Here is a 15,371-nt window from a genome sequence, read left to right on the forward strand (position 1 = left end):
TGTTCCTTCTCTATGTCTCCACATCAATCTGGCTATGTTTTACTTAGTTTCTAGAAACAAAAGACTGACCCAACCACAGGGTTTACAAGCACAATTTCAGTCAATTGCACTCTAGTTAAATGATAACTGTTAAATTACCATGGTGCTCATATTATCGGAGAAAGGGGAAAATGTATTTATTAAATGATGTTAAATTTAAGACATATTCATGCATGGTCCACGGATCTTTCTGTAATAACATCTGGAATATGTATGCTATATAAACATGAGCCCTAACACTGGTTAGTGTACCCATGCACAAAACAGAAGGCAAGTAAAGTAGCTTAAAATCTACTGATGGATAAAAACTTACCTTGGACCAGTTTGGCCTCCGGAGCTGCACCTCTGGCTTATAAACTTTTTTGGGAGTTAATCCAAATGGCAGAACTGGGGCCGCAGGAACCCCAAATCCAAAGGGGGGAGGTGGAGGCACGCCCATACCAGGTGGAGGTGGGGGAATGCCAGGTGCTCCAGGAAATGGGGGAGGGGGAGGAGGCAGCCCTGGTCCTCCAGGCAATGGAGGGGGTGGAGGAACGCCAATACTTCCAGGCAAAGGAGGAGGAGGTGGTGGCATACTTGTACCTCCAGGCAAAGGAGGAGGTGGGGGGATGGCAGCAGCCCCAGGCAAAGGAGGAGGTGGGGGGATGGCAGCAGCCCCAGGCAAAGGGGGAGGTGGGGGGATGGCAGCAGCCCCAGGCAAAGGGGGAGGTGGGGGGATAGTAGTACTGCCAAGGGATTGTGGGAGAGGGGATATATAAGCACCTCCAGGTAAAGGAGGAGGTGGAGGGATAAAAGTACCAGCAGGCAGAGGAGGAGGGGGTGGCACTGCACCTCCAGGAAGAGGGAGTGGGGGTGGGGGAGGTGGAATAACAGTGCCAGAGCCACCAGGCAGAGGAGGGGCAGGGGGAACAGCAGCACTACTAGAAAGAGAAGGTGCAACAGCCACAGCAGAGAGAGAAGCCATTTCCTTCTTGGCATCTTCTAGTTCTTTTGATAGCTTGGCAACCTAAAGAAGTAGGACACAAGACAAGTTAATGCTTCTGACCCCACTGCAAGGACCTAAGAAACCACTTGCCCAAATCTCTGTTTAACTATAGGTGGACGGAGTGCTCTCAAAGTCACAGACTACAACCCAGTTCTTACTAAGTTGGACACAAAAGCAAGCCAATATTTTAGTGTTTACCCTAAATGTATTCTTTCTGGATACTGCTGCAAGCAACTTATTCTTTCACATTTTTCTGTATTTTCTAAATTTTTGCCTTATATATTATTTGCTCCCAAAACAAGACTAAGAACAGTAAATGACTGTTAAAAACATACACCATCTGATAAATGCTCTTTCCTGGCATGGGGAACCTGAGGCACCAATAAAAGTGTAGCCCCAGGACCAGCACAGCTAAGCTATGGAGGGTAGCTGCAGGCACGCTGCCATTCCTGCTCTGACGTTACCTCTCCTGTTAGCTTGGACACCTCTGCTTCCAGGTCTTGTTTTTGTGTAGTGATCTGCTGCTTTTCAGAATCCAAGGCATCCTTTTCTCCTTGAAGATCCTGAAGTTTCTGCTCAAAGTCATTTTCCATCTTTTTCATTTCTACTTGTAACTCATGCCGAGCTGTTAGTTCTGAGTCCAACTAAAAAAGGAGAGGGAAAAAACAAAACGAAACAAAAAACAAAGACTCAGGCTCCCAGGAAGCTTTCTGTCTTAGCCTCAACTATTAACTAAACACAAACCTAGAGTCATCTGGGAAGAGGGAACCTCCAAATGAATCATTGCCCAAATCAAATTGGCCTATGGTTCCTGTCTGTTAGGTGGTATTAAGATGGTGGCATCTTCCTAACTGCTAACTGATGCAGGAGTTCAGTCCACCATGGGCTGTGCCATCCTTGGGATGTGTAAAAAAGGTAGCTGATTGATCAAGCTAATGGGAAGAGGACAGTATCATTCCTCTAGTTTCTGCTTCAAGCTCAAGCCTTGGCTTCCCTTAATGACAGACTGTCCCCTCTCCAATTACTGTGTTGATCACAGCAACACAAAGCTAGGATACTCTTCATCCCAGTAAGGAGCAGAAGGACTAGCCCTTATAATTTACTATTATTTTGTCCCAACACCTACTCTATAGACCTTACTGACCACCTTCCAAGTAATGCTTTGGGAAGAGCAGAACAGCACTATCTTGAGCTTAACATCAAAGTTAGAAGAAGAAGATGAGACATCACTTTCAGTTTTTCTACTTTTATAGCTAAAAGCTAAGCCAACTAACCTAAGACGTGAAAGACCTTTAACTATATCCTGGTTAGTTTTATGTCAATTTGATACAAGCTTGAGTCATCAAAGAGGAGAGGGCCTCAATTGAAAAAATACCTCCATAAGATTCAGCCATAAGGCATTTTCTTAACTAGTGATCAATGTAGGAGGGGCCAGCCCATTGTGGATATGACCATTCCTAGGCTGGTGGTCCTGGGTTCTATGAAGAAAGCAGGCTGAGCAAACCATGGGGAAGAAACCAATAAGCAGCACCCCTCTATAGCCTCTGCACCAGCTCCTGCCTCTAGGATCCTGCTCTGCATGAGTTCTTGCCCTCACTGCTTTTGACAATTAACATTTATATGGAAATGTGAAAGAAATAAACCCTTTCCTCCCCCAAAAGCTTTTGGTCATAGTGTCTTATAGCAATAGCAACTCTACCTAATATAGACCAGGACAGCTACAGTGCACAATTCCAGCCACAAAAGGAGCCCTTAAGTACTACTGAGATGATAAAAGGAACTGAGCCATCCCAGTTCCTTTAGTCCTAGAAGTAACACTTGAGATGTGCATTTGCACAGAATATCATCTATCTTTGTTGTCTTGTCTGGTGGCCCAAGAACTACAGAAGATCACTTTTAGCTTCTCATTTCACATCAATTCCCCCTTTTCCTCTAACAAAAAGATTTTCCTCTAGGAATCTTCGGATTCTGAACGCTTTCAAAAATATCATAGAAAATACTGTCTCGAATATCAAGAACCTAATTATCTTCAAAGAAAAAAGATACACCCCAAATTTACTTGTATGTGTGCTGCATACACAGATATTTGTGGACGATGCTAGAGAGTGAACCTGAGTTTCACACATGAGGAAGCCCTCCAGCCCTATGCCCTCATACACACCTTTTTTTCCAGCTCTGTAGCTTTGGCCTCAGATTTTTCAACCTTTGTTTTATCAATCATTTGATCTGAAAAAAAAAAGGCAATTTGATCTGAAACAATGCAGTAAGTCAAGTCTCAGAGCCGAGGCTGGCATCTCTGCTCCTAAGCCTCAGACACACTCAAGGGCACTCATCCATCCTTGGGTTGCTGATGCTATCCTTTATGGTCTGCAGTAGACCAAGAAATGTGAGTTTTAGTTAAGTGCAATTTACAATTTCTTCTAAGTTTTCTCTATATACTTGTTTCATATTTGTGTGTATCTAGTGTATATGTATGTGCTAAGCATGGGCATGTGTGTGTCACACGTGCAGAAGTCAGATGACAACTATCAAGAGTGGTTCTTCCTTGCCACCATACGGAATCTGGGGCACAAACTCAGGTCCTCAAGCCTGCAAGCAAGCACGTCTTCTTACTGCCACCTTGCTGGCCCTTAATCTAGGATTTTTAAGTGCAAGGTAAGGAAATCACATGATGGACGCCTTGTGTGACATTTCTGATTCTAAGACTAGCAAGGTCAGAAAATACCCGAAGTCTCTGTAAAAAAAGTATAAGGGAAAGATTTTCACTGTGCAGAAACAAACTAAGGAGACCAAGTAATGCCAGCAAAGTGGGCATACTGAGGAAGAACTAAAATAGAAACTAGATAATTTCTCTGAAAATTTCACTAGAAGATGAAAGCAAAGGGCACAAGCGCTGGGTATTCTGAGGAGCCAGGTAGAAAAGCACGCTTACCAACCAATCCCTCAATATCGATCTGCAGGTGTCGGCACTTGAAGTCAGGATCAGTTCCATTTTTGTGTAGAACTATCTGAGAAACACATTCTTCAATCAATTTATAGTACTGTGGCCTATGAAAGAAACAAAATAAGATTTAGCAAAGGGAAATAAAAAAAGAAAAAACATGTCTTCCAGAAGTATTCTGGATCAAGTTAGTCATTCTGACAATAAAAAGAATTAAGGACAAGCATTCCAAGAAGAGCTCTGATGAAGCTAACAGAAGCTTTACTGCTGTGTCAGTAAATTCTCCTCTTCTAGATCGGCTTTCATTCTTTCTACTTCAGAGACTCAAAAGTTCTTACAGGCTGGACTGTAGCTCAGTCACATGCTGAGTTCCACCCCAAGCACACAAATGCTGACATGCTTGTACATACACACATGCACACAATTTTTTTCTTTGTATTTGTGTATGTACATGTATAAAAGTGCCATGGAGGTCACGAGTTTCACGGAATTACAGGTCATTTGTGGGGCTAACGTGAGTGCTGGGAACTGTTGGGTCCTGTGCAAGAACAGTATGCATGCTTAACTACTGAGCATCTCTCCATCCACCAATATACTCTCTTAATATCTGCTTCCCAATGCCCAGGCTTGATTCCAGGCTTATGATCCTTCCTGTCATGCTACAGCCAATTTCTACTGCTAAGCAAGCAGAAAGAACTATGAGTTACCAACTCTTCTTCATCATCCTCAGCCCACCTACCCACTCACTCCTAAGGACATTTTACTTTATATACAATTACCCATTCAAAGAGGTACCTTTCAACTGAATTAAAGCAGTTGATGTTAATCAAACTGTTGACAATTTCCTTTCGATCTGTGAATAATGAATCTGATCCACAGTCTTTTTCCATTTCTTTTTACCTTTCTAGAACAATCTGAACTTAAGAATGCTGTTTCCCCACACTCATGAGCTTACCTAGCTTCATAATCATTTCGGACCAGCAGGAGATGCTGCAGGATGGACAGGAAGTGAGGCTCTGCCTTTGAGTCTTTCACTGTGTTTAAAATAATCTGGAAAACTTCACCAAAGTCAGTAGAAAGAAGACAGGCTAAGGAAATCAAGTAATTAGAAGCTGTCTGACAGGCTGCTTGCTCAACCAACAGAACCTAAAAGAAAGTATCAAGATACCACTTCTACTGAAACAGCTGTTCCTAAAACATCACTAGCTCCTTCAACCAAGAGTGGCATTGTCCATAGACACAGGATTCCTAGTATATAGACTGAAGAAACTAAAAATAGAACCCCTTCAAAGTCACCGTGGCAGGTAGGCAACTGTGTAATAAGTATTACTGCTTGTCAGTCCAAAGAGCTCCACATACCACCCTACATCTCAGGAAGTTAATCATGCTGTAGGAGGGGTGCAGAGATTAGATGGATGCTTTAACGTGAGGGCAATCTGACTATAACATGTTACTTTAGCATTTCAATGACTGCCAGGGTGATAGATGCCTTTTTGTTAAAAAGATCACCTTTACTAGCTTTTCTGGTCTATGCTGAAGTAAATAAAGCCAACAGCAATATGAAGACACCAGCTTTATATACATATAAAAAAATTTTTTTAAAGACAGACTCTCAATGTGTAGCCTTAGCTGGCCTGGAGTTCACTATGCAAACCAGGCCTGCCTCAAACTCAAAAAAGATCCTGAATTGCTTCCTGAGAGCTGGGAGACAAATTCAAGGCATGTGCCACCGCACCCAGTCTTACGCCTTATTCTAAGTCATCGCTCTTCACACTATTCCATACATTCAGTCTGTAAGTAAATCCATCATCTGTCTTGAACTCAGTCATCAGTCACAAAAGGATATTCCATCTCCATGCGGATATCATCGAGTCGTCCCTTCAGATCAAAGAAATCTTCATCCCCTTGTTCATCGAACACGGTCAGCTGGACTCTCATATCATCGTTTTCAATCTCTCGAAGCTCCTGTCAACAACAGAGTAGTGAGGGAGCCCAAATCCAAGCCTTTCAACCTGGTGTTTAAGTTGAAAGCCAGAACCACCTCAGGGCTGATCAGGGCTGTAGAACAAGAAGAGCAGTCCTTTCTAGGGAAAGGGTCCTCTTACCTGCAACACCTGATGCAGTCCCAAGCGCATCAGCTCACTTCGGATGTGGACTCGGAAGTCAAGTTCCTCAGCTGGAGTGATGAGAGCATTGATCAGCTGTAGGCATCCCACCTGAAACAAGCCAATCCAGCCATGTCAGCCGTCAACTTACGGATAAGGACTCCGCTATTTACACACATTCTGGAGCTCCATAAACGATACAGAATAAAAACTATAGAGAGGAACTTCATACCAGAGCAACAAAATCTTCTTGAGCACAACTCTGGAGAATTTAGACATTTAAATGAATCCAATGATATAATATATTACTATAGAACCTCGATTGTCCTAAAGTAATAATGAATAGCTAGCTGTTTATCCCACCAATATCACAAGGAGAAAAGTAGTTCTTTGTTTTTTAGTGGAAAAAAATCATTTCCCTTTAGGAAAAAACAAAATTAAAATATAAAAAGTATAGCTGAGAAACACACTACATATTTTATTAAAGACAGCATTTGTATTATTTTCAACTTTGTGTGCATTAGTGTGTGTACACGTGCATACATGCCAGTGCTCAAAGAGGCCAGAGGTAGCAAATACCCCTGGAGCTGAGTTAGTGTTCTGATGTGAGATGTCTGACATGGGTGCTGAGAGCTGAACTTAGTGTTCTGATGAACCATCTCCAGTCTCCATATAGTCTATTACAAAGAAAATGACACTAGACCTGGTGGTGTAGACCTGTGTGCCTCAGGAGGGAGGAAGATCACCAAGAGCAGCCTGGGCAATTGAGAGGCTAGGAAAAGAGGATCAGATTTGTCTAGCCTGGACTATATAATGAACTTGAGGCCAGTCCAGACTACAAAACAAAATTACAATATCCTGCAATAAAAAAATTAAAAAGGGCTCCCCAGTTCCTTGTTCAGTGGTAGTTTAGTAATAAGGAGTTATCTAGCATAAGCAAAGCCCTACATTCAACTTCCCATAGACAGAAAAATGAAGGATAAATGAACTCTGGTCTTTCCACTTTGAATTCTATTCCGTGCTACTGTTGGAGTTTTAAGGGTGTATACATACTTTGAGTGCAATAGAGGTCCCACTTTTTAATCCGTCCAGAAGTGGCTGGAAGCGGTCGACCTCATCCATTTCAGCTCTCTCCGTCATTGCCGCTAAAACTCGTTCATTCCTGCCCAAGAAAACAGAAGGAGAACTAACTGCCCCCGTGCACTGAGAAGTCATGAGAGAAAACAAGACATCGCCAGTGCTTCAGATCTCAAATGATTTTCTTAACCCCAACCAATACGAGAATCTGATCAAAGCAATTGACTCTTTTGAGAAAATAATTTCCTAAAATCCATTCCCAGACCCCTACTCATGAATACAAAATTAAAATCTTTGAGCTATAAAATATAAGTCACTCTGACTTTTTAAGGACCATTTAATATTAATAATACCATCAATTTCTAATGCACATTACATGTGGCCCACTTCTAGAAATCTATCCAACATAAATGCATAAATGTAACAGAAAATATGTGTAGAGATGTTTATTTTGACATCATCTGGTAATGGTAAAAATTCTTATCATCCACAGCAAGGTCAGAATCTGCTTCAGTATACCTAACGTCTAGAAACAAAGAAATGTTAAATAAATGAGCTAGAAGGCAAAATCAGCTTGTGGTATTTTATACACCTACATATAAAATTTCACATGGGCACTAAAAATAAGGCAAGTCTATTAAGTACCAATAAAAAAGAATGATGCCCAATATCTGTTAAATAAAAATAACCAAGTTGAAGCTAGATGTGTGCCACAATTCTACCTTTAAAAACCTAGAGGGTGGAGGATGTGAGTGAAAAAATGATTATTTTACTTTTCTTAAACCAACACTTCCGCTCTCTCCTCCAGCCGAGCAAGATGTCCAAAGGAAAGAAGGCCAAGGGGAAGAAGTGGCCCCAGCTCCCACCGTTGTCAAGAAGCAGGAGGCCAAAAAGGCGGTCAATCCTTTCTTTGAGAAAAGGCCCAAGAACTTCGGCATTGGACAGGATATCCAGCCCAAAAGAGATTTAACACGCTTCGTCAAATGGCCCCACTACATCAGGCTGCAGAGGCAAAGAGCTATCATCCTCTATAAGCAGCTCAAAATACCTCCTGCCATTAACCAGTTCTCCCAGGCCCTGGACAGGCAAACAGCTACTCAGCTGCTTAAGCTTGTCCACAAGTACAGGCCAGAGACAGAGCAAGAGAAGAAGCAAAGGCTACTGGCCTGTGCTGAGAAGAAAGCTGCTGGCAAAGGGGACATCCCAACTAAGAGACCACCTGTCCTCTGAGCAAGAGTCAATACAGTCACCACCTTGGTGGAGAACAGGAAGGCTCAGCAGGTAGTGACTGCCCATGATGTAGACCACATTGAGCTGGTGGTTTTTCTGATGGAGGTACCCTATTGCATCATCAAGGGAAGCAAGCCAGTAAGTAACATCCCTCCATGGCCTCTGCATCAGCTCTTGCTTCCTGACCTGCTTTAGTTCCAGTCCTGACTTCCTTTGGTGATAAACAGCAATGTGGAAGTGTGAGCTGAATAAACCCTTTCCTCCCCAACTTTCTTTTTGGTTATGATGTTTTGTGCAGGAATACAAACCCTGACTAAGACAGATAGTCAAGATTTCGAGACAAGTGTCTTTCCTCAGAGTCATCTTGGCAGTTACAATCTTTTCTTAGTACAGGTTCACTATCCTTGTTCAAAATGCTTTAAATCATGTTTTATAATTAATTTTTACAGATATTTTAGAATATTTGCATATATAAAATGAATTAACTTGAGGATGATATTCAAACCTAAACATGAAATTCATATATGTTTCAAATACCTTATAGCCTGACAGTAATTTTATACAGTATTACTAATAATACCACACACATAACCAAGTTTCACAGTATGGAATTTTCTACTTAGAGTATCATGATGGTATCAAAAAATACTTCTATTTGGAGCATTTTGGATAATCAGATAACTACCTGTAAGATTCTAACATTCACTTCTGAGAAGAAGTGGCCTTACAGCCTGGTGTCTAAGACCAAGTGGATGACCAAGTGGACATCTACATAACTCAGTTTTCCTCTGTGCTAGAGAAAGACAGTAAGGTAAGAATGCAGAAATAGCTCCAGGCACATACATGTCCTCTGGCTGCGGTAGGATACAGAGGGCAGACAGCAGCTTAGCTGCATCAATCATCATATTGGGAACAGCAGGATCCATGGCTCTGACCAGCAGCAGTATTCCTTCTTCCGTCTCCAACATGGTTTTGATTCCAAACTGGTAAGACAAAGAAGGCAGGCTTAATGGCAACTAACACATATAAGAACACATTCAGGACTTTTTATGAGTAGAATGTCATCTCCTAATACATGTGAGAATGGTAACGCACTAGAGCCTTAGAATGTAACCTCTTGGGATATAGTCATTGCACTTAAGATTAACTAAATGACAGTGAAGGTTGGTTCTTAACCCAGTATGCCTGGTCCCTATGGACAGGAGAAATCTACCTCCAGACACACGGAGAGAATGTCACAAGATCATGAAGCAGAAATGAGAATGTTCCATCTATAAGCCGGAGCCAGCGAGCTACCAGAACGTAGGAGAGGAGCCCAGAATGCACTATCCCACCAAGCTCTGGCTAACATGGGATCTTGGACTCCATCCTTCAGAACTGAAACAATACATTTCTATTGTATAAGACACCCATTTTGTGGACTCCAAACTAGCACAGGAGCAGGAAATACCTTCCCAATAAAAGCTAAATAGAAATGATTAGAACAAAATAAAAATTTTAAGACACACAACAGAATTTGACATCTTCATAGATTAAAATCCTTTGATTTTTACTGTTTCCCTCATCCTAAGAATAAGATTAGTTCTAGCAAAACAAAATAGAAAAGAAAGTTGATTTCTGCTCAATGACTGCAGGCTTACTGGGTCTAAAGGCAAAATGGACAAGGAAAAGAATCCTAAATTGGGAGTGATTCAGGACACCTTTAATCCCAGCACTTGTGAGGCAGAGGCAGGAGAACTCTGTTTGAAGCTAGCCTGGTCTACATAGGGAGTTCTGAAACAGACAGGGCTAAGCAGTGAGATTCTAAAGCAGGAATTATTGTTCTGAAATAATTGCATAGTGGCACACACCTGTAATTCCAGCACTTCGGGGGTGGAGGCAGGATCAACAAGAATTCAAGGCTTACGGGAAACTTGGACTGGGACAGATTCAATGTAGAGAATGGGGAAGGAAATAAAGCAAACATCCCTAAACAACGACTATAGGTTGAGCCACTAACAAGATTAACAAAAGGATGGAAAGTAAAAGGATACTTAGCCTACTCTCTGAGTCAGAAGTTAGAGCTAGGGAAAAGAATTCCATGGAAGTTCATATATGTGGCAGTCAGTAAAGTGCATTACAAAATAGAAAGGAGAGCAAAGCCTTGAGCTCTCACCTTGTTGTTCATGAAAGCTTTCAAACAGCGGATAATCTCATGCTGGTTCCGGCTGTCGTAGTTTCTGCACACAGAAAACAGGATCAGCAAAGTCGCTTTGTGTTAGAAGGCATCTTTCTTAATGATGGTTCAGTCTTGCAAAGAACATTAAGAATGCCTTCACCTAGAAGCTCAGTAGAATCTAACAGGCAGTTATGAATGTAGCCCAGCACACTCAAAGATGACATTACACTGTGATGTGAAAGGCTGTACATCCCTACAGTACAAAGTACTTAGCTGAGAAACACTAACAAAAGTAATCAGCTGGCTACTACCCTTGTAACCTGAGAATTTAGTATTAAATAAAAAATCTGCCAATTTGGGGCTAGTGCATAACTCAGTTGTATAATACTTGCACAGCAAATGCAAGACCCTGAGTTTAAAACCCAGTAACATTAAAAACTGTGTTAAATGTGAAAACTAAACTCTAGTTTCTTAACTTTCTCTAGGTTCACACAGACCCAATCGCTATATTTTGTCTCAGAAAAGATTCCAGGAGTAGTGGACACTTTTGCACCATGGGAAACTAAAATGGCTTCTGGTATTCACAGACTTCATCCCCACCCTGAAGAGTGCTATAAAGCTAAACCCAAATTATCAAGTATATGGCCAAGAAAAATCTCCAAATGTGATATGGCCCAGGCCAGATCACAGTGTAGCTGAAATTAAGATCAGATCCTCTTTCCAGACAGAAAAAGAACTGGAGACTAATAATCTTTATTGGTCTATGTCTTCCTCTCTCTATAATCTCATCCTCTAATCTCCCCTACAATAAGCTTTTCTTTAATCCGACAGCATATTCCCTTAGTCCATAATTCTAAATTTAACTTGTTATTTTCCTTAATGCAAATATCCAAGCCAAGACCCTCTTGGCCCTCGACCTAGAAAATATAGAGACCCAGAATTCCTTACCCAGAAGTCTCCTCTTTCTCATCATGGAGCCTTTTGAGGATGTCCAATAAAGAGGCTAGGCCCTCAGCACCAAATGTCTGCACCCAACTGTAAGGAATAGACCAAAGACAAATATCAACTAGAATCATAACAGCTATTTGCTAAATCTATCCTAGAAGCTCCTTCTACAGTCCAGACCTCTCTCACATTTCCCTGCCTCTTTGATCATCACCATCAGTGAACTACGCATTGGGTTTCTGGTAGTTTTCTCAGAATTCTCACCTGACAGGGTTATTGTTGAGAGAGACTCGAAGGGACTCAAGGCAGCTAAGCAGGTGCATATCCCGCAAGCCTGACCTCAGCTCCTGGATATACATCATGGCAGACCTAGAGCTCTCTTTCTGGTTCATGCCCTGGAAAGAGGCATAGAGAGAAGTGAATAAACACTGGGCCCAGTCATGAGTTTAAAAGATACCACACAGATACCCATCACACAAACAACCAAACTGTGACAAACTAAGTGACAACTCAAACATAGTCCAGGAACCTAAGTGTAAGTCAAGGAAAAAAAAGTACAGAAAAGTAGCAACCCACAAGGTCAGTCAAGAGAAGGCTTACAAAACAGGGTGGGGCAGAACTGACAGAGACATAGAACAGTCTATAAAACAGCAAAGTAAGCCCCTAGAGCTTACAGCTTTGGAAGTGTGCAGATACTGGGACACCATCTCCCTCTTGATGACAATGTCCTTCTCTCTCAAAGGCTGCTGTTTCTCCTCATTCAGGTTCATATCCAACTAGCAAAGAGAGGGAGCAAAGAGATAGAGAAAAAAAAAATTACCTTATAAGCATTTTATATTTTGTTTTAAGACAGGATCTTACTATATAGTTCAGGCTATCTTTGAACTCATTATGTAGACCAGGCATGTCTTGAACTCAGAGACCTCTCATCCCCTTGTAAGTTTTTAGTGTTTAATATTTACTATTTAATATTTAATATTTACTATTTAATATTTACTATTAAACACTAAATTATCAGTAATGAGTTGAAGACAGTAAATCATTAATAAACACATGTTTTCTTGATTTCTAGAGGCTTAAGTTAAGATAATTAATAAAAATTCTTCAGGGAAGAGACAAAATTTAATTAATTTCAGTCCAGATCTCCAGACACCATACTTGGTATGATGCCTGCATGCTGAGTATATACCACTGGATACTTTAAAATATGTGTATACACACACACACACTCTTCTGAGGGCTCCTTAGGAAATAATAATACATTTGAACATTTTCTTTTATATTCCTGAAAGGAAACCACAAATGTCTTCTGCACTGAAGGCTGACCTTATCTCTCCAGCACTGGAGAACTGCTGCCATTAAAAAAAAAAAAAACAAAAACAAAAACAAAAACAACGACAAAAAAATCTGATTGAACACTGAGCCCTAATTACTAATTCTGGCTACTACAGTGTCCCCCTAAAGTGCTCCTGTTCTTACTAAAGACAGCAAAGTAAGTCACAACCATGTATACACCTCACAACTACACTGACTTCAAATACAATCCTCAGCATTCTCTTTCCACATTCCCTCCTAAACAGAGACCTCAGGCAGATAATGCCTTTGTATTGTATTTGTTTACTCTGTACAAAGCTCAATGTAAATGCTTCCTCATTTCATCTTCTCTGACAGCCTCAAAATGGTCACCACACTACAAGGCTTGGTCCACTCATACTACATGTTTGTGGCTAGAGTACCACCAGGAAGACATTAACAAAGTAGTCAGTAGTCAGACAGTCCCAAGTTTAAATCACAGATTCCAATCCTGTGGACTGGTGTTTGCATATTTAAACATTATTTCATGGGGTTAATATTAAAATATTTTACATTAAGCCTAGATTTTTTTTTATAGTAAACATCAACTTAGGAGATCATGCATTTAAAAACCACCACCACAAACAGACAGAAAAATGCCCATAAATGTGCACTGGGAAAGAGGCATCACTTGGAAGGTGACTTACCAGCATCTGCTCAAAAAGGACGAGAACTTGCTCGTCTGAAATGTCCTGCAATGACTGAGCAGTAGGGTCATCTCCATATGATGCAGAGGAGTTTCTATGAGCAGAATTGGGCTTTTCCTTCTCCTTCTTAATCCTCATGCTGGTAAATCTCTCCAGCTAAGAAAGAGAAAGAAGTATTAGCAGCAATTCACATGTTAAGACAACACGATCCACAATTTAAGCCAAACACCAAATAGCCAACTCTTTACCCTCTTGCACCTGCTTAGTATTTTTAGTTTACACAGTCAAGGTTTTTATGATAAAGAAAGGAAGAAATCATTTTTTGTTAGCTCTAACATATCATACTGACTTTATTCCTACCTATAATAATGTATAAGACACAGTTAATGCTACATTAAGGTTTCAAACCTCTCTAGGCTGGTGTGATGGCACACACCTTTAATCCTAGTACTCAAGAGGCAGAGACAGGTGGATCTCTGGGAGTTCCTGGTCTACATATTGAGTTCCAGAACAGCCATGGTTACACAGAAAGACCCTATCTCCAAAAATAAAAAACAAAAATTTAAAACCTTTCTAAAAAGAAAACTGTTGCAATTTCTCCTGCCATTTCTAAGCCTTCTTAGCAGCAAAGAACCAAACATATCTCATGTATAATAAGTTTATCTCAATAAAATTTGTTTCCTGCTAGCCACCCAATAACGTGACCAGGGTACATGAGAATCTTTCCCTTCAGGAGGTATCTGTAACCACAGAGTTTAAGATAAATGAGCAAAATGGTACAAAGAAGCAAATATCTTAAAATCAAGAGCTATTTCTTTCTCTTCTGCTTGTTCCATGGCACTTGAGATATGAAAATAGCCAGAGTTCAAAACAGATCCTTTCATATCTCCTGGCATGACACCTACTCTGCAAAGAATGCACTGCACTTTAGAGGTGCACATGCTACTTCTCTGCTAAGCAAATACTAAAATTGTTCTCAAACCTTAAATATTAGTGCTGATGGGTTAGAGGCTTCATCAGCTCAACCCACTGAAAATATCAGTAACTGTATGCAAAAAAAAAAAAAAAAAGAACCATAGGATCTCAAAGATGTAAGTAGAATCTAGAATGCAGAATGAGTTGTAGTTAAAAACTGCCCAACCATGAAAGTAAAGCATGCAATGGGTTAAATGAAGTTAGAAGACCCTGCAGATTCCGATTCTAGAACCCATGCTCTCATCATAAAGGAAGTCAAAGTTACAAGAGCTAGTGAATGTTGAGAGTAGAGAAAACAAGCTAGAACATGCACATGCCACACAGTATTTCCTTACCTCATCTGCCATGAGCCGCTTCAAAGTCTGGGAAACAGAGAAAAAAGGAGGGAGAAGAAAAAGGAAAAGAGATCAGTGGAATACCGAGGAACCTCCTACACACCAAAATGGTTGAAGGGAGAAAGGAAGAGAAAAATCAATAGAAAGGCCTACGCTACCTCCACACACTAAAAGATTTCTACCCAGTACACGTGTGGCACAGCGCAGTCTCTGGTAAGGAGCAGTCTTGGTGGGTAAACTGTAAGGTAAAACCACTCTGAAGTCTGGCCTAATGGTGCAAGCCTGTAATGCTAGCTACTTGGTAGGCTAAGTGTCAGAATTTTAAAAGGGAGATGAGCATACGATTAAATGCTCAGTGGTGAAGCCCTGGCCTACTATGTAAAAAAGCAAGCATTGTAAATAAATAGATATATATTTATATAAATATATTTATATAGCATATAAAATCACAATGAAATATCAGCTCATACTGATAGAAACAGCATATATGTGAGACTCTGGGTCTGATCTCAGCTTTTCTATCTGTCTAGCTATAGAGAAACAATGGCTTGCTCATACTTTACTGGGGTTAGCACAAACCA

General features: G+C 40.8%; 1 protein-coding gene across 1 annotated transcript in view; it reads right to left on the reverse strand.

Annotated features, from left to right (window-relative positions):
• Positions 1-15,371, reverse strand: part of DIAPH1 (diaphanous related formin 1) — an 83,376-nt gene that overhangs the window by 40,669 nt on the left and 27,336 nt on the right. Inside the window, 15 exon segments of the mRNA XM_080920160.1 lie at positions 335-1,045; positions 1,489-1,668; positions 3,186-3,250; positions 3,957-4,072; positions 4,921-5,037; positions 5,812-5,930; positions 6,071-6,181; positions 7,124-7,232; positions 9,221-9,360; positions 10,533-10,596; positions 11,484-11,570; positions 11,745-11,875; positions 12,155-12,256; positions 13,481-13,636; positions 14,791-14,817. Of these exon segments, the coding sequence (XP_080776286.1) occupies positions 335-1,045; positions 1,489-1,668; positions 3,186-3,250; positions 3,957-4,072; positions 4,921-5,037; positions 5,812-5,930; positions 6,071-6,181; positions 7,124-7,232; positions 9,221-9,360; positions 10,533-10,596; positions 11,484-11,570; positions 11,745-11,875; positions 12,155-12,256; positions 13,481-13,636; positions 14,791-14,817 (2,235 nt within the window).

This window comes from Micromys minutus (genome assembly GCF_963924665.1).
Source record: "Micromys minutus genome assembly, chromosome: 8".
Classification (NCBI taxonomy): Eukaryota; Metazoa; Chordata; class Mammalia; order Rodentia; family Muridae; genus Micromys; species Micromys minutus.